General features: G+C 51.2%; 1 protein-coding gene across 2 annotated transcripts; it reads left to right on the forward strand.

Annotated features, from left to right (window-relative positions):
* The first annotated feature begins 1,514 nt into the window (after positions 1 to 1,514).
* AP2S1 (adaptor related protein complex 2 subunit sigma 1) lies at positions 1,515 to 11,343 on the forward strand. 2 transcript variants are annotated; one of them, XM_082710611.1, is made up of 5 exons: positions 1,515 to 1,805; positions 6,088 to 6,237; positions 10,294 to 10,407; positions 10,783 to 10,842; positions 10,985 to 11,343. In XM_082710611.1, the coding sequence occupies exons 1-5, from the start codon at positions 1,803 to 1,805 to the stop codon at positions 11,084 to 11,086; spliced, it is 429 nt and encodes a 142-aa protein (XP_082566737.1). In that variant the 5' UTR covers positions 1,515 to 1,802; the 3' UTR covers positions 11,087 to 11,343. The 2 variants fall into 2 exon arrangements, with proteins under 2 accessions (XP_082566737.1, XP_082566738.1); XM_082710612.1 differs by lacking the exon at positions 10,294 to 10,407 and having other exon boundaries at positions 1,653 to 1,805.
* The last annotated feature ends 11,141 nt before the right edge of the window (positions 11,344 to 22,484 follow it).

Raw genomic sequence — 22,484 nt, forward strand, 5'->3', positions numbered from 1 at the left:
GCCACCCAGGTGCCCCTGTCCTTGGTATTAATAGTGATATTTTATTGAGTGCTTATCAAGTTACCATGTTCTAGATGATGTAGATATACTAATACACAGGGTCCCTGCCCTCAACCACCTAATGGGAGATGTAGACAACATACATCAAACACACCCCAAGTAAAATAATTAAAAATTGTTTTTACAAGCAGGGAGACTGGGAGAGGGAGAAGCAGGCTCTCCGTCCAGCAGGGAGCTCCAAGCAGGGCTTGATCCCAGGCCTCTGGGATCATGACCAGAGGCAAAGACAGATGCTTAACTGACTGAGCCACCCAGGTGCCCCAGTTCTCAAATATTTCTTTTCCTCTTCCAGCAATTCTTTATTCTTTAGTTAGTATCTAAAGGATGAAATTGAGAGTTAGGCAGAAGATTCTAGGAGTTTCTTGAGCTTCAGGGGGTCATGGGATCTCCCCAGTGACACTATGAGAAAATCAAACTAACCCATAGAATTTTGGGGGTGGGAGATGGGGACCTTTGTATGAAGGATCCTCTATATAGGTCTGTGGAAGTGGTGTTTAAGGTAAAGGGAGAAAAGGGGCCAACCACAGAATGAATGAGGGAAGGCTTTCTAGGGGAAAGCGCAAAACAAAAAGTCGCTGAGTTAGGAAAGCATTTGGCCTATTCGAGTAACTGAAAGGAGACAACTGTACCTTCTGGATAGATGTAAGAAGCCCCCCTACTATCTGATGTATGTTAATAATGATCTTTCATGATATTAACTAGTATTTATTGGGCTCTTGCTCTATGTCAAACACAATGGATAAGTACTTTGGAAACTTAGAGAAGCTTTAAAACAACCCTACCGACATGACCCCTTGATCCCTCCGCTTTACAGATGAAGAAATTGAACTAAGATTGGGAGTTGTCCCAAAGTCCCCCAGCTAGGAATTGCAATGGGAGGATTTGTACGCAGTTCTGACTCTCGAAAACGTTCTCTTAACCCACTGTCCATCATCCACAGGGAAACGCACAACATATTTTAAACAAAGCACTAGGTGAGTACCTAAAGACTTACCTTTAGAGCTCCCACAGCACAATTTCTTACTTTAAACTACTATTTCCAGGGGCGCCTGGATGGCTCTGCCTTCCGCTCAGGTCATGATCCCAAAATCCTGGGATGAAGACCCTCAACGGGCTCTGGGGCTCTGGGGCTCTGCGGCTCTCGGGCTCTCTGCTCAGCAGGGATCCTGTTTCCCCCGCCTGCCTCTCTGCCTACTTGTGATCTCTGTCTGTCAAATAGATAAAATCTTTTTAAAAAATTTTTTAAAAATAAAATAAAATAAACTACTATTTCCAGCATGCCCTTCTCGCCTTGGGAGGATGGGGCGGCATGGGAGGGGGGGCCGGGGGAGCGGCATGGAGGGGCCGGATTGGGGAGTACGGGTGGACGCCCGTCTAGAGGAACTACATTTCCCAGAATGCAACATTCCGTTGCTGGCTGTCACGCATGTCGTGAATTGTAGTCCTCGGGAAGAGACTTTCACCCCCAACTCCCGGCATGCATTCAGGGTCAGTACCGTGTGGTGGGAAAAGGACAGTCGCGGGGCAGGTTGGGAAACGGGACCGGCTCTTTTCCCAGGCTTGCTGCCCGGCGGAGCGAACGCATCCTTGAGACTACAGTTCCCAGTGACCTGTGCGCGAGAGGGCGGGCGAGTTCTTCTGCCGGAAGTCCGCTCTAGTCGTGGGTCCACTAACTGCTGCGAGAGCCGGAGCTGCCCAGGAGCCGCGGGACCGGGGCCGCTGGGGTCCAGACGGGGGTCGCCATGGTAACGGGGGGGCGCGCCCACGTGGGGGCTGGGCGGAGGGTGGGTCCACGTGCAGGTACTGAAGGCTCGGTCGGGTACTGACAAACTTCCCCTGCCGTGGTGCGATGGTTTGGGCCGGGCGCGGGCTTTCAGGATTGGGGCCGACCAGAGGCCCGGGAAGGGGGAAGCTGGATGGTGATTCCGGGCGCAGGAGTGCACCGGGGGCCTCGAAGCCAGAGGACATTAGAGACGGGGTACCGAGGGGAGAGGGCTGTGCGGGAGGGAGACATTGGAGATGACTGACAGGATGGGGGTTGAAGTGGGGAGGCAACTCGAGAAGCGGGATCTCGGAGGTGGGGGGGGGGGGTTGGAAATGGGGAGGGGGCGTCCCAAGAAAAAGGCGTCTCAAGAGAAGAGGCTCTTCTGCCAGGCTCTCTTGGAGTCTGGCAGGATAGTTGGAGAAGAATGGGAGACACTGGGACTGGAGAGAAGGGGTCTTTAGAAGCCGGAAGCTGACATCGAAGGCAGAGGGTGTGTTGAAACGGGCGGGGTATTGCCGGTGAGAAAGAGAATCTCAAGGGTCGAGACTGGGCACTGCAGACGGGAAGTAGGTTACCATAGGGAATGGGGCTTTAGAATCAGGGGAAGTGTGCCGCAAAGTGGGAGAAGGCTTGGAGGTAGGGAGTGGATATTTGAAACAGATGGGAAGCAGTGGAATAGGTCTTTACAAGAAGAGGTGCCTTGGGTAGGGAGCAAGCATGGAAGTTGGAGAGATGGGATGGAGTTTCTGGAGCAGGGACTGGGCTTTGGATCTGCCCCCACCCCCGCCCCTGGCCCAGGATGGGTCTTTGGACCAAAAGCAAGGATTCTTGGAAGGGAGCTGGAAAAAGAGAAGAATGGTGGTGGGTTTCAGAACAAGGAGGGAATCTCCCCCACAAACAGGGTCCTTGAAGGCAACATGTGACCTTTGGAACAGGGGAGATGGCCTTGGCATCAGAGGAGTGATATCCCAAGTAAAAGGCCTTCTAAGGCATGAGAGAGGGGATTGAAACCCAGAAATTGGAAGTCAAGGGGAACAACATGAGGGGAGGGGGCTTGGAGACAGGGAGGGTTAGGAGGCATCCAGAGGGAACATCAGAGGGGTGAAGCCGCAGGAGGGAAGGGACCTCTCAGGGTAGATTCCCAGAGATGGAGAGATTCTAACTGGGAGAAAAAACAGGAAGAGGTGTTACAAGGGAATTTGCTGGTAAGAAGCAGGGCTCTCCCTCAAACCTTTTGGGTCTCCTTCCATATGCTCCTTATGTTTCTGACTCTGCCCCCAGGTTGTGGCATCCTGGTGGGGGTCCTCCCTCCCCACTCACCACACCCCTGCCAGGCCAGTGCCCTTTCCCTTCCTACCCAGGATCCCTGGCCTGGTGGGAAGTGGTTTTCCATGGCTCAGCAGAAGGGGTTCTTGGAAGGAGAGTGTAATATCCTGTTCCTGTCCTGCTTGATTGGTTGGGGGAGGGGGGATAGAATATGGGAGAATGAGGCTTAGGAAAGAGAGTGGACTCCAGGAATAAGTAGGGGCTCCCAGAGGGTAAGCCAGGGTAAGGGGGTCCTGAGCAAAGCCTTTGGACTTCCAGTTATGCTTTGTGGCTGCGAGACTTCCTTTTTCTGAGCCTTGCTTTCTTTAAATCGGTAAACACATGCCCGTTTCAAACAGAACTAGGCCCAGAGACAGGCTTCCTAACTGGGTGAACTTGGGCCTTGGTTTTCTTCTACTACTAGTAGTAGTACTACTACTACTTCTTCTTCAGGTTTTGTTCATTTATTGAAAGAGAGAGCAGGATTGAGGGGAGGGGGAAGCAGACCCCCCACTGAGCAGGGAGCCCCATTAGGGGCTCAATCCCAGGACTCCGCCAGGATCATGACCTGAGCTAAAGGCAGACGCTTAACCAGCTGAGCCACCCAGGCACCCCCGGCCTTGTTTTTCTTAAAGTCAAATGATGGTGAATTATAATACCGCTAAGAAGGAATACTTCTGTGACATTTAGCATATGCTGGTCACTGTGATACACCCCTTACATTTTATTAACCCGTGGGACTGTCTTATGAGGAAGGTGTTCTCCTTATGTCCATTATGCAGAAGGAGAAACTGAGGCCCAGAGAGGCTGAGTGACTTGCCCAAGGACATACAGCCAGGAGTGCTAGGATCCATTCAGGCTCATAGAGTCTCTGTGCTTAGCCACTTGGACAAATGTGTCTCTGTCACCATAGTGCATTGTACGGAACGATCAGGATGTAATGGGCGCTGTGCTAAGCACTTTGGCATTAACTTGTTCCCTGTTCATAGTTGGAGGGTTGACCTGGCTTTTCAGAATCATAAAAACAAATTTCCTAGCCCTCACTGCTGATAGATACAGCTAACACGGAGCGTGTGATCTAAGCCAGGCACCGATCCGGATACCTTTCATCTCTTGTTTTTATCTTGTCGCACCAAACAGTTACATCTCTTGAGAAGTGACAGGTGCTTTGGGAAACCGTTTAGCAGTGGCTGAAAAAATTAGACGTACCGTTACTGTATGGCGCAGCAATTCTCCTAGGTATGTAGCCAGGAGAACTGGAAACACATGTCCAGGTAGAAGCTTGTACATGAATATTTGTAGCAGCCTTATTCACAGTCACCAAAAAGGGGAAATGACCCAAACGTCCGTCTCCTGATGGATGGATAAACAAAACTGGTCTATCCAGAGGAACGTAATTCTGCCATAGAAAGAAAGGAAGCAGAGACACGAGCTGCAATGTGGTTGAACTTAGAAAACATTGCCCAGGGGCGCCTGGGTGGCTCAGTGGGTTAAAGCCTCTGCCTTCTGCTCGGGTTGTGATCCCAGGGTCCTGGGATCGAGCCCCGTGTCGGGTTCTCTGGTCGGCGGGGAGCATGCTTCCTCCTCTCTCTCTAACTGCCTCTCTGCCTACTTGTGATCTCCCTCTGTCAAATAAATAAATAAAATATTTTTTTTTTTAAAAAGTTAAGTGAAAAAAATACAAACAAAAAAAAAGTTAAGTGAAATAAGTCAAGCAGAGAGAGTCAATTATCATATGGTTTCACTTATTTGTGGAGCATAACAAATATCATGGAGGACAAGGGGTGTTAGAGAGGAGAAGGGAGTTGGGGTAAATTGGAAGGGGAGGTGAATCATGAGAGACTATGGACTCTGAAAAACAATCTGAGGGGTTTGAAGTGGTGGGGGTGTGGGAGGTTGGGGTAGCAGGTGGTGGGTATTATAGTGGGCACGGATTGCATGGAGCACTGGGTGTGGTGAAAAAATAATGAATACTGTTTTTTCTGAAAATAAATAAATTAATTTAAAAAAAAAGTTAAAAAAAAAAAAAGAAAGAAAACGTTGCCCAGTGAAAGAAGCCAAAAGGCCATGTATTACATGATTCTGTTTATATGAAATGTCCAGAACAGGTATAGCCATGGAGACAGAAACATTATTGGTTGCCAGGGGATGGGGTTGGGGGGGAAGGGGAGTGGCTATTAATGGATGGGGTTTCTTTGTGGGGTGATGAAAATATTCTGGAATTAGTAGTGATTTTTGCACAAGTGTATGAGTATATGAAAATCCACTGAACTGTATACATCTCCAAAAGGTGAATTTTTAAGAATTGGTAAGTAAAAAGAGGAAAAAGGGGGCTCTCCGGGGTTCAGACGGAAGAAGTCTGAAATTCAAACAGTTTTTTTTTAAGTTTTTACTTATTTATTTAAGTCATCTCTACACCAAACACGGAGCTCGAACTCACACCCCGAGATCAAGACTCACAGGCTTCTCGGACTGAGCCAGCCAGGCGTCTGTGAAACTCAAACATTTATTGAGTGCCTGCTGTGTGCCAGCTACTGAATTAAGTTTATAAACATTTTAACCTGCACGACACCCTGCCAGGGGAATGCCTGGGTGGCTCAGTCTTAAGCGTCTACTTAGAGGTGGATCCTCTAAGGGAACTCATTTTGCTGGTGGGGAAACTGACCTGAAGGGGGCGGACCCTTTGTCCAGGGTCAAGCAGAGGATAGTGGAGCCCCGGCCTCAGGGCCCTGGAGCTGACAGGGGAGTTGACGTGTGGAAGCAGTCATTCTCCTGGGGTGTTGGGACCTGGGGCGAGAGTAGGTGGCCAGCCAGCCGGACTGGCCTCAGGCTTGGTGGAGAAGTCGAGAGCTGGAGGGTGGGGACCCTACTTACCCAGCGGGGCTGGGCAGGGCCGTTGGGTGGGCCAGCAGCTGTCCTGGCTGCTCTCATTTCCTCTTCCTCCTCCTCACCCCCAGATCCGCTTCATCCTCATCCAGAACCGGGCGGGCAAGACGCGCCTGGCCAAGTGGTACATGCAGTTCGATGATGACGAGAAACAGAAGCTGATCGAGGAGGTGCACGCCGTGGTCACTGTCCGAGATGCCAAACACACCAACTTTGTGGAGGTGAGGCCCTGCCCTCAGTCCCCACTTGCCTTTTTCCTCTGCCCGGCCTCTGACCGCTGCAACCCCTCAGACCCTCTTTCCTTCCTATGTCCATTCCCTCAACATGCTTTTATTTATTTATTCATCTGTTGTTGTTGTTGTTGTTTTTAAGATTTTATATTTATTTGTCAGAGAGAGGGAGAACACAGGCAGGGGGAGCTGCAGGCAGAGGGAGCAGCGGCCTCCCTGCTGAGCAGGAGCCCTGATGTTGGACTCGGGGCTCTATCCCAGGACTCCAGGATCATGACCTGAGCTGAAGGCAGACGCTTAACTGCCTGAGCCACCCAGCTGCCCCTCTCTGGTCCCTTTAAATCAAGAAGGCTCTGCCTTTAATTTACATGGCATCAGCTGGGCTGGTTGTCCCATAAATCCAACAGACATTTGTTGGGTGTCTGCTGTATAGCAGGCACTGTTCTAGGCACGGGTCCCTGCCCTGGGAGAGCTGATGTTCTGGTCGGAGGGAGACTGAAAGTAAAGACAGTGTCTAGTAGGTGGTGAGAGGTGCCAGGGAGAAAAAGCAGCCGCTCCAGGAGATGGAGGGACTGGGGTGCGTGCACTGGGGGGTTGGTATGCAGGTGTGAGTGATTTCTATAGTAAGTCTGCGAAAGGTAACAGTGGAGCCAAGGCCTAAAGGAGTTGGAAGAGCAGAAGGAGAGGATATCTGAGAAGGAGCACCCCAGACTTAGGGAACAGCAAGTGCAAAGGTCCTGAGGTGAGAACATACTGGGGCATTCCTGGAGTAGTAAGAAGGCCAGCATGGCTAAGGTGCTGTAAGCCAGAGAGGGGGGCTGACACAGTCAAGGAGATACCAGGGACAGATGGCAGAGGGCCTCGTGGGCTGCAGGGAGGACCAGAGTTCTTGTGAGTGAGGTGGCAGCCTTGGGAGTCTTTTGAGCAGAGGGAAGACATGGGCCAATTTAGGGAAGAGCAAGCTGAGGATGAAGACCAGGAGTGAGGCATCTGTTCACACCCCGGCTGAGAAGCCGGGAGGGGGTAGTGAGGCCGAGTGCAGAGAGGGGGCGGGATGCTGTGATGTGGAAGATTCTGTACACAGGGAACAAGGAAGGTCATGGGACTCACGAGGGGAGGGACAATCGGCAGAGGGGAGCAACGGAGAGAAGAGCAGCCATGTCTAGAGGTGGGAGGTGAGGAGGTAGAGAAAAACCAGCAGACTGGGGGGGGGGTCCCAACAGCCTAGAGAAAAGGATTTCCATCAGGGATGGCACAGTGGGTTAAGCCTCTGCCTCTGTCTCAGGTCATGATCGCGGGGTCCTGGGATCGAGCCCCGCATCGGGCTCTCTGCTCAGCAGGGAGCCTGCTTCCTCTGCTCTCTCTCTGCCTACTTGTGATCTCTGTCATCAAATAAATAAAATCTTAAAAAGAAAGAAAGAAAGAAAGAAAGAAAGAAAGAAAGAAAGAAAGAAAGAAAGAAAGAAAAAGAGAAAGAGGTTTCCAGGAGGAGGATGGAATGAGGGGCCTTGTGGGGAGCAGGGTTGGGAGGGGTGAGCTGGCAGAGTGAGCAGGCCCACTGCCCTGGGGTGTCCTGGCACTAGCGCCATGTGGCCTCCTACACCGAGTGCCGAGGGACCAGGAGCGGGTCAGTGAGGCAAGCTGGTTAGATGAGAACGTCCAATGGGGGCCTGACACGCAGATCTCAGGTTCCTCGCAATGCCAGGCCATCACTCATTCATGATGACCCGGAGAGGGTAGGGCTGGGATGGAGTGGCGGGGTGGGGGGAGGGCACCTGACTCAGCCTGAGGGTCCAGGAGGGCTTCCCGGCGGAGGGAATGCTGCAGGGGTCAAGAGAGAACTGGGGACTGTTAGGAGGAGGAGACACGAAATAATGTCTCTCTTACAAGACTGAGGTCAGGGGGCGCCTGGGTGGCTCAGTGGGTTAAAGCCTCTGCCTTCAGCTCAGGTCATGATCCCAGGGCTATCTGCTCGGCAGGGAGCCTGCTTCCCCCCTCTCTGTCTGCCTCTCTGCTTACTTGTGATCTCTGTCAAATAAATAAATAAAATCTTTAAAAAAAAAAAAAAGACTGAGGTCAGGGCAGGCTTCCTGGAAGAGGGCTTGTGAGAGCAAAACCGAAGGATGAGTGGCCAGCGAGAAAGGCCTAGGCCACCCAGACTTTCTGCCTCTCATTTGTTCACTCGTACACATCCCTTAGTACCTGTTACCTCCTGTATTGCTGTGCTAACTGATAACGACAAACATAGTGACTCAGATCAACACGGATTCGTCGTCATAAACGGTTCTTGAGAGCAAGTGTCCGAAATGGGTCAGCAGGGCCGGGTTCCCTCTGCCGGCTCTGGGGAGCGTCTGTTTCCTTGCCTTCACCTGCTTCTTGAAACCTCTCTCTCTGAGCTGCACTCTCCTGTCTTCCTCTTTCCCTAATGGGGACCCTTGTGATTACTCTGGGCCCATCTGGAAGATCCAGGGTCCCCCCCCCACATCTCAAGATCCTTAGCTGAGTCACACCTGCACAGTCCCCTTTTGCCATGTAAGTTATCCCGTCCACAGAGTCTGGGGATCAGGGTGTGGACCCCTTCTTGTGCAGGGTCCTGCTGGGGACACAGTGATGACAGCCCCAGCTCACAGTCCAATGAAGAGACCGACCCATCCCCAGGCAGTGACGCCTGGGGACATGGACACAATGGCAGGTGGGGGGACGGAAGGGTGACCTGCCCCAGCCTGCAGGAAGAGACTTATCTGAGACTATGTAGCCAGAGAAGCCAGGAAGGTCTGAGAAGCCCGCAAATTGACAACCAAGGTGTTGGGACAAGCAGGGAGGGTGATAGTGGGAGAGGGAGAATTTCAAGTTTAAAAAAAAAATGGAGCGCTGCTCAGGGTCAGCTATGACATTGTCAAGGTCGGTGGTGGCATCTCCAGATAATTTTCCTGTCCTCTCAGCCTGCCTTAAACCCTCTCCTCCAGAGCAGGGACCTTCAAACATTTTATTGTGTGTCTGTATCAGTTAAAAAAAAAAAAAAAAAGTAGGCGCTTCTTGTTGGCTCTGTCAGTGGAGTGCACAATTCTTGATCTCAGGGTCATGAGTTTGAGCCCCATGTTGAGTGTGGAGCCTGCCTTAAACAAAAAAAAAGTAGAGTTTGCATCCTGATACATGCTTATTAGTCCATGGGTTATGTGGGGGAATTACTACAGTAATGTCAGAAAACATCCTCAAAGTGCAGAAATTAACAGAATGAGCTAGGGGGAGAAAAAAAGAGGCCTAGACATCAGGGACTAATGTTGACTTTCGCCCCGTTGCCATCAGGTGGCGACAAAACGCGCGCTCGCCTAGACCCAGCGTGGGGGACTTGGCCCATTTGAGCCAAAGACACTGTGCTTAGCAAACCAGCGTGCCTGTTTGTATGTCTGTCTCTTAATCTTCTTCCCCACGTGCATAAGGTTAGAGTCTGCGTCCTTGGTCCATATGTATTTATTCCTGGGTTGTGTGTGTGTTCGTTAGTGTAGAAATAGTTCTGTTTTGTATTACAGCTCAGTTCGAAGTCGGGCTGGGCCTGTCTTGGTTCCAGGCCGTGACCACACTGCTCTGCACAGAGCCTGCCTCACAGGTGGCGTCTGTGCGTTGATGGCATGTTAGTTCCTGGCTAAGGACTTCGACTTTCTCTAGAGGCGACAAGCAGGGAGCCATGGTGGGTGTCATGGAACAGCCCAGCTCCCTCTCAGCTCCAGGCTTTTTCTCATAAGCTGTTCCCTCAGCCTGGAGCACTCCTATTCCTTCTCCAGGTCTCAGTCCGGATGCCCCCCAACCCCCCTCCAGGAAGCCCTCCTGGGTCAGCTGCCCACACTAGTGATGACAGAGGATGACTGTCTCTCCACTGGACCGGAAGCCCCGGCAGGGGAGGGCCAGGCCTGTGTCAGTCACCACTGTGTCCCCCACATAGGGCCAGACAGAGCAGGGCCTCAGGGACCAGACGTGGGGTGAAGGACCCTGCCCCAGCCCGCTGGGTCCTGGGCATGCCCCGTTGCTGACAGCCTCTCTGCCCCACAGTTCCGGAACTTCAAGATCATTTACCGACGCTACGCCGGCCTCTACTTCTGCATCTGCGTGGACGTCAACGACAACAACTTGGCCTACCTGGAGGCCATCCACAACTTCGTGGAGGTGTGCGGATGGGCTCCCCGGGGCCCAGGGGTGCCAGGAACATGCCTTGTCTCCCTGCAGAATGCACAGACCCTGCCCAGCCCCCTCACCTCCCCCCCAAGGGCAGCTTCCCTGTGTGCACACGGTGCCTCTTTGTCTCTCCTCCTCTGTCCGGTCTGTCTTTTCTGCCCTCCTCGGCTGCTATCTGATCATCCTTGTTCTTGTTTCTGCCTCTGACTGTCTTCATCACACTGTCTCTTCCTTCTCCCTCCCCCTCCCTCAGTTCCTCTTGGTCCCTCTTCTGGTCTTCTGCCATCTCTTTCTGATGGTGACCTTGGCCCCCATCCAGAGCGTCTCCCTCTGCCCAGCTCTCACCGTCTCTGCCTTCTCCCCCAGGTCTTAAACGAGTACTTCCACAATGTCTGTGAGCTGGACCTGGTGTTCAATTTCTACAAGGTGGGCTCCCTGGGGAAGAGGAGGGCGCCAGGAGGGCAGGGTTTCCGGGGTCCAGACCTGCATCCGTTGCAGGGGTGGGAGTTGTGGGTGGGGGGTACCCCTCTCTCATGCCGGGGTCTCCCCACACTCTCCCTTCGCTCAGGTTTACACAGTCGTGGACGAGATGTTCCTGGCCGGCGAGATCCGCGAGACCAGCCAGACGAAGGTGCTGAAACAGTTGCTGATGCTCCAGTCCCTGGAGTGAGGGCGGCCAGCCCCTCCGGCCCGGCCCCTGCTCCCTGCTCGCCCCCTTCTCCGGGCCGAGGCCGCCCAGCGCCTGCCCTCCCCAGGCCAGGAGGAAGGCCCCAGCTGGGCCTGGGCCACTGGGGAGGGGACTGCACCCCACTGCCTCTGGGCCCGGCTGCGGGCGGAGGCCACCTCGTGTGAACCGAGTAACCGTGCCGTTGTCGTGTGACGCTGTGAGTGCGTGTGTGGAGCCCCCAATAAACCCGTGGTCCCGCCCGGCCTGTGTCTCTGAGTGCTGGCCAGTCGGACCTAGGAGCTGCAGGCCCTCGGGACACCCTGCCATCGGGGTGTCTGTCAGCCGGTGGACAAACACCCCTCAGCGTGGGGAAGGCCGGCCACCCAAGAGTGCTCAAACCTGCTGCTGCCCCTAGAGAGCCCCTGAGCCTGAAATGGGGGACGGATTTAGACCCTAGGTATTGGCCACTAAAATAACAACACTCCTGCCAGCCCCTGACGGCACCAAGCGTTCCCAAGCATTAGCTCCCCAAACCCTCACAAGATCCCAAGGAAAGGACCGTTTTCCAGGTGAGATCCCACCACTTTCCAGGTGAGATCACTGAAGTTCAGGAAGAGGAAAAGACTTGCCAAAGTCATGTCGCTAGCATGGTGAAAAGCCAGGTCTGTTCGAAGCCCGGGCTTCATTATTTTTAACCCCCAGACTGGATGGCTGGCCTCTTGCCTCGGTCTTCATCTTGAAAATGGGTTGGTAACGGTTTCGATCTCACAGGGTGCACTCGAGCATGAAGATAATGCCCGGAACGTTTAGGAGGTGCCTGGCGTTAGTCAGAACACATTCACTCCACAGACATTAAGTGCCTGCTGTGTGCTTGGCCCAAAAGGGGACAGCGAGCGCTAGTTACACTGATGATTATTTCAGACGCGGGAATCTGGCCTGCAGAGGGGACGCCTCCACAGATACGGCTGTCACAGCAGCGTGTCGGTTTCTCCTGCCGCTACAACCCGTTACAGCTTCAACCAACAGGGACAGGCAACTGGCCACCTGGGGTTGGAGGCACAGGACGAGACCCAGATACGCAGCTGGGTGAGGGGGTGGGCGTGGGTCAGGGGAACGTGCTGCAGTTATCAGGACCTGGCGAGTGGGTTACCCGCAGTCACCATGACACATGACCACAAAACCGGCGGCGTGAAATGAGAAATGGAGCCCCTCACCATCCTGGGGGCCCGAAGTCCGAAATCAAGGCATCAGGAGGGCCAGGCTCCCTCCCAGGACTGGAGGGGATCTTTCCTTGCCTCTTCCCCCCTGACATGCCCTGAGTGGGGGCCACACACCAACCCCCATCTCTGCTGCCCTCTTCCCAGGCTCTTTACTCTGGGCCCATACCTCTCCCTCTCCTTTCTCTTGGAGGCACACTGGCCATTGGGTTTAGGGCCCACCAGCATAATCTGTGCCATCTTAGCTCAAGGTCCTTTAACATAATTACATCCCTAAAGAGCCGTTTTCCAAATAGGGTCACTTCCACGGGCCCCAGGTCTGGACCTGTTTTGGGAGGGCGCCACCCTCAATCCCTAGAGTGAATCTGAGAGACCGCGGGTCATCCAGGAAAGGCCATCAGGAGGCCTGTGGACACCTGGGCCTGAGGCTCAGAGAGGGAAGGACACATGGGACGTTGTGTGCTTTCAGCAAATGTTTCTTGGGCACCTGCTTTGTGCCAATCACTGTTTAGCTATGGGGAGGGCACCACAATGAGCAGGATAGGTCTCCTGAGGGTGATGGGGCCATGCCTAGTTAAGCCAACAGTGGGTATGTCACAAAGTCAGGAGTGTTGTGGAGGCAAGTAAAATGGGGCAGGGATGGCTCTGCTGTTCTAGATGCTGGTCAGGGAAGCCTCTCTGGAGGAGGTGACCCTGAGCTGAGGGCAAAAGGGGTAAGGGAGGGCGCCTGGGTGGCTCAGCGGGTTAAAGCCTCTGCCTTCGGCTCAGGTTATGATCCCAGAGTCCTGGGATCGAGCCCCTAATTGGGCTCTCTGCTCAGCAGGGAGCCTGCTTCCTCCTCTCTCTCTACCTGCCTCTCCACCTGCTTGTGATCTCTGTCTGTCAAATAAATAAATAAAATCTTAAGAAAAGAAAGGGGGGGTAAGGGAATGAACCATGGCAGATTTTAGGGGACGAATGTTCCAAGCAGAGGCATAGCAGGTGCAAAGGCCCTGAGGCAGAACATGCAAATAGGACAGCATGGTGGGATCAGAGTGGGCAAAAGAGGCAGTGGAGGTGATGTGCTCAGAAAATAGAGGAATTAGGGGCGCCTGGGTGGCTCAGTGGATTAAAGCCTCTGCCTTTGGCCCAGGTCATGATCCCAGAGTCCTGGGATTGAGCCCCACATCCGGCTCTCTGCTCTGCAGGGAGCCAGCTTCTCCGTCTCTCTCTGCCTGCCTCTCTGCCTACTTGTGATCTCTGTTTGTCAAATAAATAAATACAATCTTAAAAAAAAGAAAAGAAAAAATAGAGGAATTGTGGGTGGTGGGGGAGAGAGGAAGCAGGTGGCAGTGAGCCTGACAAGCTGTGGTGGGGACACTGGTTTTTTTTGTGGGTGAGATGAGAGCCACAGGAAGGAGTTTGGCGAGTCTGGGGGAAGGGCAGTAACAACTTTACTGAGATATAACTCACATACCACACAAATCACCCACTTTGAATGCACAATTCAACAGTCTTCAGTATACTCATGGGCTTGTTTTACTGTCACCACTGTGAATTTTAGAATATTTTCATCACCCCAAAAAGAAACCAATATCATTAGCTCTCACCCCTCAATCCCTCCATCACCTTGTCCCAGCTCTAGGAAAATTACCAACCTGCCAATCTTCTTTCTGTCTCTGTAAATTTGCCTGTTCTGGACATTCCACTGAAACAGAATCATACCATCCATGTGGCACTGGAATGCCCTGTGCCAAGGAGGGACGATGAGCTGTTAAATCTGCTTTCAAGAAGTCAAGGGCAGGGGGCTCCTGGGTGGCTCAGTGGGTTAAAGCCTCTGCCTTCTGCTCAGGTCATGATCCCAGGGTCCTGGGATCAAGCCCCCATCAGGTTCTCTCCTCAGCGGGGAGCCTGCTTCCTCCTCTCTCTCTGCCTGCCTCTCTGCCTACTTGTGATCTCTGTCTGTCAAATAAATAAATAAAATCTTAAAAAAGAAGAAGAAGAAGAAGTCAAGGGCAGGAGCCAAGAAGCCAAGGAGGTGATTCCTAGAGTCCAGGCTAAAGAGGACACTGGCATGGGCCAAGGTGGGGGACAAGACAACGGAAAGAAGGAGGCATGAGCAGCTTTGGGCACCTTTTGAAGGTGAATCAGGTCCTGCTGACAATTGGATACCAGCTGGGTGAGAAATCAAGGCTGCCCAATATGACAGCCTGAGCATCTGGGACCCCCAGAATCTCCTTTTCCAGGAGCGCAGAGGCAGTGGGAAGAATTTGCCAAGTTGGCACTCTTGGGTCTCCACTGAGGCGGCCGTGGTTATGGGGGTCTGGAGCTCAGGAGAGACGTCCGGGCCATAGATGGACTTTTGAAAGTCACCCCCCAGCATTGACCATATTTATTGCCAGGAGCTCTCTGAGGTCACCCAGGGGGATAGACACGAAGGGAGAGAAGCGATTTGCCGATGGATCATGGGGGAGGAAGAGGTGAAATTGATGCTTAACAGAGAAGGAACAGCCAGTGAGAAAGAAGGAAAAGCATCCAGGGCATCGTGATTGAATCAAGGGGAAAGAGGGCTCAGGTGGATGGTGCTGTTCAGATCACTATCCCCCCCTCATCAGAACAGGGGTCACACTAATCTGGATCCTTCCACTTCTAGCATGTGCACTGCCAAAGCAAGCCCTGGGATGGCTTATTTAGAAATACCGGGGCTCCTGGGTGGCTCAGTGGGTTGGGCCTCTGCCTTCGGCTCAGGTCGTGGTCTCAGGGTCCTGGGATTGAGTCCCACATTGGGCTCTCTGCTCCCCGGAGAGCCTGCTTCCTCCGCTCTCTCTGCCTGCCCCTCTGCCTACTTGTGATCTCTGTCTGTCAAATAAATAAATAAAATCTTAAAAAAAAAAAATAGAAATACCAAACACCAGTGAACCCTTGGAGCATCCAGAGCTCGGTGTTTCTAGTGGGAAGGCCAAATGGTTTGGCTGTTCTGGAATACAGTTAGCCAGGTTCTTCAAAGTTAAACATTACACTGACCTTATGACTCAACAATCCCACTCCTACCTGTTTACCCAGGAGAAAGAACGTTTATGGATGTGATCTCTACAGGAGCCCAAGAGACATGAACATTTATGCTTGCACCAAATCTTGTATGCGAACATTCATAACAGCATTATTCATAACAGCCCAAAGGTGGAGACCATGCAGGCATCCCCACACCGAGGAATGGACAAGTAAGATATGCTATAGCCACACAAGGGAATGGTCTTCAGCCATTAAAAAGGAATGGAGCATTGAACCACAGTACGATATGTCTGAACTTGCAAAACACTATGCCAAGTGAAAAAAAGCTACTCCCCAGAGACCATGTGTCATAAGATTCCATTTATATGAGATTTCTAGAAGAGGTAAATCCAAATGGACAGAAAGTAGATGAGTGGTTGACTAGAGTTCGGGGGAGCGGGAGTTGGGGGTTGATAGCTAAAGGGTATGGGGCTTCTTTCTGGGGAGACAAAAGTGTTCTAAAATTAGTCGTGGTGGGACGCCTGGTGGCTCAGTTGGTTAAGCAGCTGCCTTCGGCTCAGGTCATGATCCCAGCGTCCTGGGATCGAGTCCCACATCGGGCTCCTTGCTCAGCAGGGAGCCTGCTTCTCCCTCTGCCTCTGCCTGCCATTCTGTCTGCCTGTGCTCGCTCTCTCCCCCCCCCCTCTCTCTGATAAATAAATAAAATCTTTAAAAAAAATAATAAAATAAAATAAAATAAAATTAGTCGTGGTGATCGTTGCACGTCTCTATGAAAATACTAAAACTCATCGAACTGTACGCTGTAAATAGGTGAATGACATTAGGATGTGAATTCTATCTCAATAAAGCAGTTTTAAAATAAATAAATGAAATTGACCTTGCAGTTGCAAAAGGGGTAAAAACTCACACGTGGCTATTTGTAGTGGCTTTTGGCTTGTTTGTGTTTTTTTTAGATTGTATTTATTTACTTGAGAGAGAGCATGAGATGGGGGGAGGGTCAGAGGGAAAAACAGACTCTCCGCTGAACGGGGAGCCCGATGCGGGGCTCAATCCCAGGACCCTGGGATCAGGACCCAAGCCAAAGGCAGACACTTAATGACTGAGCCACACAGGCGCCCCCAAAAGGATGAGTTTTAGTGCATATGAATTCTGCCTCAAAAATCTGACTTTTAAAAAATGCTCCTGATGAACTGATGAACGGACAAACAAGTATCTGTACAATGCAATGTTATTGCATAGAGAAGAAAGAAATCTGGACACATGCTACTGAACATGGGTGAACCTTGCAAGAGGGAAGCCAGACACAGAAGACCGCATAGTGTAGAACTCCATGGGTATGAAATGTCCAGAAGCAGCAGATGCACAGAGATGGAAAGCAGATTTAGTGGTTGCCAGGGGCTGGGGGGAGGGAGGAAGGAGAGTCACTGCTCAACACATAAGGGGTTTTCCTTTTTGGGGGTGATGGAAATGGTCTGGAGTTAGGGGGTGATGGTGATTGCACAATCTTGTGTGTATACGGAAAATGACTGAATGGCGTGCTTGAAAAAAGGTGAATTTTAGGGCATGTGAATATACCTCAAATTTTAAAAGAAAACAAAGAGCTGTGCCCAGCTGTCTCAGTTGGGACCGTCTGCAATTCTTGATCTCAAGGTTGTGAGTTTGAGCCCCATGTTGGATGTAGAGATTATTCAAAAATAAAAAAAAGTTTTAAAAAGGAACAGAAAGGGGGCACCTGGGTGGCTCAGTGGGTTAAAACCTCTGCCTTCAGCTCAGGTCATGATCCCAGGGTCCTGGGATCGAGCCCCGCATTGGGCTCTCTGCTTGGCGGGGAGCCTGCTTCCCCCTCTCTCTCTGCCTGCCTCTCTGCCTCCTTGTGATCTTTCTGTCAAATAAATAAATAAAATTAAAAAAAAAAAAAGAGGAACAGAAAGAAAAGAAAAGCTTCTGAGTGATCACATTCGAGAAGAGCAGAGACTTGGCCACTGGATTTGGTAAAGCGGGGTCAGTGGGGGACAGATCAGGGCCGGTGGAGGGGTGAGGGTGGAGTCCGTTCCACGGACCCATCAGAAGTGGTTTCTGGAGAGCCTGTGAGAGAGGATCAGGGCACAAGCCCCTAGAAACTCCTTGGAGGAAGTGTTGCTGTAAGAGAGAACAGTGCAGTAGCTGGAGGGGAATGTGAGATCAGGGAGATGGGGATTGTTTGTAAAATGGACAAGGGCCTGGGTGGCTCAGTCACGGAAGCGACCGACTCTTGATCTCAGCTCAGGTCTTGATCTCAGGGTCGTGAGTTTGAGTCCCAGGTTGGCTGGGCATGGAGCCCACTTTATTTATTTATTGATTGATTGATTGATTGATTTTAAGATTTTATTTCTTTATTTGACAGAGAGAGAGCACAAGCAGGGGAGTGGAAGAGGGAGAAGCAGGTTCCCCACTGAGCAGGGAGTCTGATGTGGGGCTCTATCCCAGGACCCTGGGATCATGACCTGAGCCCAAAGCAGTCACCTAACCAACTGAGCCACCCAGGCACCATGGAGCCCACTTGAAAGAAAGAATGGAAGGAAGGAAGGAAGGGAGGGTGGGAGGAAAGAAGGAAGAAAAGGGACAGTGTTCCAGCATGTTTTATGTGGATGGGATGATGCAATAGACAAGGAGACACCTAAAGGCACAGGAACGTGGGTGTTGGGGAGGTGGTAATCCGGGCCCACCAGGAGGCAGTAGCACATGCCTAGGAGCACCGCAGCTCGGAAGTTGGGGTAGGTGGGCACTGAGGCAGGTGGGGGGTCCAGAAGGTGATGAGAGTTCACCGTGGTTTTTTCTCTGATGGCTTCCATCTTGTCAGTGATGTGGGAGGCAAGACCATTGGCTGTGAGGGAGAAGGGCAGTTGTCACTAGGGCAGGTAACCTCCCCACCACCACCACCATGGTGGGGGATGCAGAGCCTTGAAGGTGGAGCCCACCTGCCGCTTCTCCACTTCGGCCAGCTGTTGCCACATGGACACATGGGTCCAGAAGGGTTAGATATATTTTTTTAAGATTTTATTTATTTGACAGAGATCACAAGTAGGCAGAGAGAGAGGGGGAGGCAGAGCAGAGAGCCCGTCATAGGGCTCGATTCCAGGACCCTGGGATCATGACGTGAGCTGAAGGCAGAGGCTTTAACCCATTGAGCCACCCAGGTGCCCTGAGGGCTAGATCTTTTGATATCTCTCTCTTTTTTTTTTTTTTTAGATTTTTTATTTATTTATTTGACAGAGAGAAATCACAAGTAGATGGAGAGGCAGGCAGAGAGAGAAAGGCTCTCTCTCTTTTTTTTAATTGTATTTCTTTCTTTTTAAGTAGGCTCTCTGTCCAACGTGGGGCTTGAACTCAAGATCCTAAGATCAAAAGTGGCGTGCTCTACTGATCAAGCCGGCCAGGTGCCCCTAGATCATCATCTTCTTCTCCTTCTCCTCCTCTTTCTTCAAGATTTTAGTATTTATTTGTTTTAGAGAGAGAGTGAGAGAGCAGGGGGGAGGGGGAGAGCAGGGAGAGAGAGTCCCAAGCCGAGGAGCCCGAAGCAGGGCTCCATCTCGTGACCTTGATAACCAAAACCAAGAGGCAGCTGCTTAACCAGCTGAGCCACCCAGGCGCCCCTCTGTGGGCCTTTCTTAAAGCAGCCCCAGGAAACTAACACATCTGGGAAAACAAAACTATGAGAATAGGCAAGATCGTTTTGTGGAAGAGTATGGAAGCCTTGCCTAGCCAGAAATCAAGATCATCATTATTCAGCCTCAGCCCATTGAGTGACCATAGTATCTATATAAGATCAGACAAGCAGATAAACAGAGAAGAACAGACAGCCTAAAACAGACCCATACATTCATGGAGCTTTCCTGGGAGACAGAAGCTGCCTTTCAGATCATGGGGGAAGGATGTGGGTTATCCCCACTGGGCTATCTAGAAAAGACTGCATTGAAAGTAAAACTTCTAGACATCAAAAGACGCTATAAGCGAAATGAAAAGATGAGCCACAAGCTGTGAGAAGGTATTTGCAACACAGGTAAATGACAGAGGGATTCGGGTCCACAATATATAAAGAACTCCTATGAATCAATAAGAATGAAACAACTGAATGGAAACAGTGGGCAGAAGAGGAAGGGGAAAAGGGCTCCAGAAGGTCTGGAAGGTGGGGAAGGAGGTAGGTTATGCACACGGGATGGGAGATCTCTACCTCACACCATACGCGGAACATCTGAAATGTAGCCTATCTGTAGTTACTAGCCACGTGAGTGAAATAGGCTTGGCAGAAGGGTGTGGGAACTTCATTAACCTGGTTCAGAGTGAGTTCAAGGTAAAGATGGAAGAAATTCTTTCTGATGAGGAAGGGAGAGATTGGCTCAGCCCAGAGGGCTTAAATAGAAGGCAGGAGATAAGGCTGGCTCCATGCCCAACAACTGCCAGAGTCTTGTCAAGGTTAGCTAGGGTGGGTCAGCCTTGCCTTTGCTTCTCCTTGATGCTTGCACTTGGCTGAAAACATCCTAATTGACATAACACAGGCCAGCTGCTTCTGGTGTATAGCTAGATGCTAAGAGCTTCCAGAAGCCTGTTTCCTTGAGTAGCGTAGAAACCACCATCCTTCCGGGCACACAAGCTGGAAACTTCGAAGGGATTCATGACTCATCTCTGCTTCTCGCATCCCCCATCCCAGCCAGCAGGAAATCCTGTTGGCTTAACCTTCGGAATATATCAGAAGCCTGACCCCTACAGCTACCACCCTGGTCCCAGCACCATCATCTCCTCCCTTAGCTGTTGCAAGCCCCTTCTTGCTGCTACCATTTTAGTCCCCAACAGAAAGTTTCTTATGTGGCAGAATACATTCACAGTAAGTTCATGATGTCTTTTCCCTCTTTGGATCCCTCCTGGGGACTCAGGACACCTCTGTCCCCTCTCTTCCCTCACCCCCTTACCCTCTCTCCCTGGCTCACTGAGTTCCATGCACACTGGTCTCTTTGCCGTTCCTTGACCCAATGAGGCACGGTCCTGCCTCAGGGCCTTTGCACTGGCCCTGCCTGCCTGGAACAATCTTCCCCCAGATATTTGTGTGGCTCATTCTCTCACCTTTTTTAGGTCTCTGCTCAGATGTCACCTCCTGACCTCACCATAGAAAATAGTTGTCTCTGGGGCTCCTGGCTGGCTTAGTTGGTAGACCACATAACTCTTGATCTCAGGGTTGTGAGTTCAAGTCCCACATTGGGAATGGAGCCTACTTAAAAAGAAAAAAAGATAGTTATCCTTCTCTTCATATACCATATCACCATCTGTCTCAGAATCTGTTTTAGTTCCTGATTTCTTTCCAGTGCAATTTATCACCAGTTGACGTGTTTGTGTATCACGTCGCTACTAGAGTGTCAGTTCCACAGCACAAGGAGAACTGCCTTGGTCCAGGCTGTATTCCCATGTCTAAAGAGTAGCTTGTGGTGGGCACCTGGGTGGCTCAGTTAAGCGTCTGCCTTCAGCTTGGGTCATGATCCCAAGGTCCTGGGATCAAGCCCCACATCAGACTCCCTGCTCAGCAGGAAGCCTGCTTCTCCTTCTCCCACTCCCCCTGCTTATGTTCCCACTCTCTCTGTGTCCCTCTCTGTCAAATAAATAAACAAAATCTTTGGAAAAAATTTAAAGAGTAGTTCTGCAATAATTATACATAGTAGATGCTCATGAAATAGTCCATGAATGAACAAATGAATCCTCTCCACAGCTCTAAAAGGTAAGGACTCTGACTCTCCCATTTTACAGATGAGAAGACGGAGGCACAGACAGGCAACCTCACCCCTGCAAGACCATCCAGCTCCCATCTGTTAAGTTCTCACTGCACTTAGCCCAGGACATGCAGGTTCTCCGATGGGGTCCGGATGGTGTCCCCGCTGTGCGGCAAGCAAGGGCCATGAGACTCCCACAGGTAAAGTTGCTCAGCTGGGGGTCACAGCCAGGAAATGGCAGATCTGGGATCAAACCCTGTGTGGGGTCAGGCCATCCTTTCACCTTGAGCTGCAGGCGAGTCGGTGTGAGAGGCTGAGCCAAAAGACTGAACATCTTCATTCCATATGTCGCTGCTTGATTTTCCTTATCAACTTATTGGGTGACCCTGTATCCTCGTGCCCCACCCATGGCGCACACCTGTGTGTATTTCAAAGCAAATATCCATTGTCCCATCGTGCAGCTGAATGTCCCTTGGCAAGTCTGAGAATCACCAGAGCTTCACCCATTAAAAAATCATAAAATCGCAAACTTATCGACCTCTGGAGGTGATGCCGTGACCTCCTTGGTGCTGACTCACTCTGATGCTGTGGGATGGCTCAGAGTCGCAACCAACAGTGAGGCCACTAAAGCCAAAAGGCCCTGAGTTTGAATCCCATCTTCCCAGCTAGGGCCCCACCCCCACCACACAGCCTCTAGGGAGAGTCTCAGTTTACTCATCTGTCCAATGGGGGCAGTAATAACAGTCCCTACTTCAGAAAGCTGTTGGGAGGTTTGCATGGGTAAATACGTGTCAGGCGCTTAGATCCATCAACAGATGAACAGATCAGATCCATGCTACAGCGAGGCCGACCCTTGAAAACATTTCATCCAGTGAAAGAAGCCAGACACAGAAGCTACAGAGTGTATGACGCCATTTGTATCAAATTTCCAGAAGCAACACTCTGTGTACATCAAAAACCATTGACTGATACAATTGTATCTCAAAAGTTATGTGTCATGTGATTGCATTTATATAATGTGACAAAATTCTAGAAATGTAGAACAGATCAGGGGTCACTAGGGGCTCAGAAGGGGGGGAGCAGAGAAAATGGAGTGGCTACACCTGGTGTTGGCTGGGGCGGGTGGGGGGGGCGGGAGGGCGGGGGTGGCTACCCTTGGGATGAAACGTTCTGTATCTTGACTATCGCTGTTGGTGTCCTGATTGTGATACTGGAACTTCGATCCTCCTTACTTGTGGATTTTATGTTTCTGAATGCAAATATGGAAAAAACCCCAAAGTCAATACTGGTGGCCCTTTCTGGGTCATTCCCAGACATGCACAAAACAACAAAATCTTGAGCTGCCGACACACACATTCCCAGCTGAGGTTGAACAAGGCAACGCTCTGCCTTCTCCTCACAGCTCCCACACTGTAAACAACTGTCCTTTTCACGGTCTACTTAATGCCACATTTTTCA

Source organism: Mustela nivalis, assembly GCF_964662115.1.
Source record: "Mustela nivalis genome assembly, chromosome: 18".
Taxonomy (NCBI): domain Eukaryota; kingdom Metazoa; phylum Chordata; class Mammalia; order Carnivora; family Mustelidae; genus Mustela; species Mustela nivalis.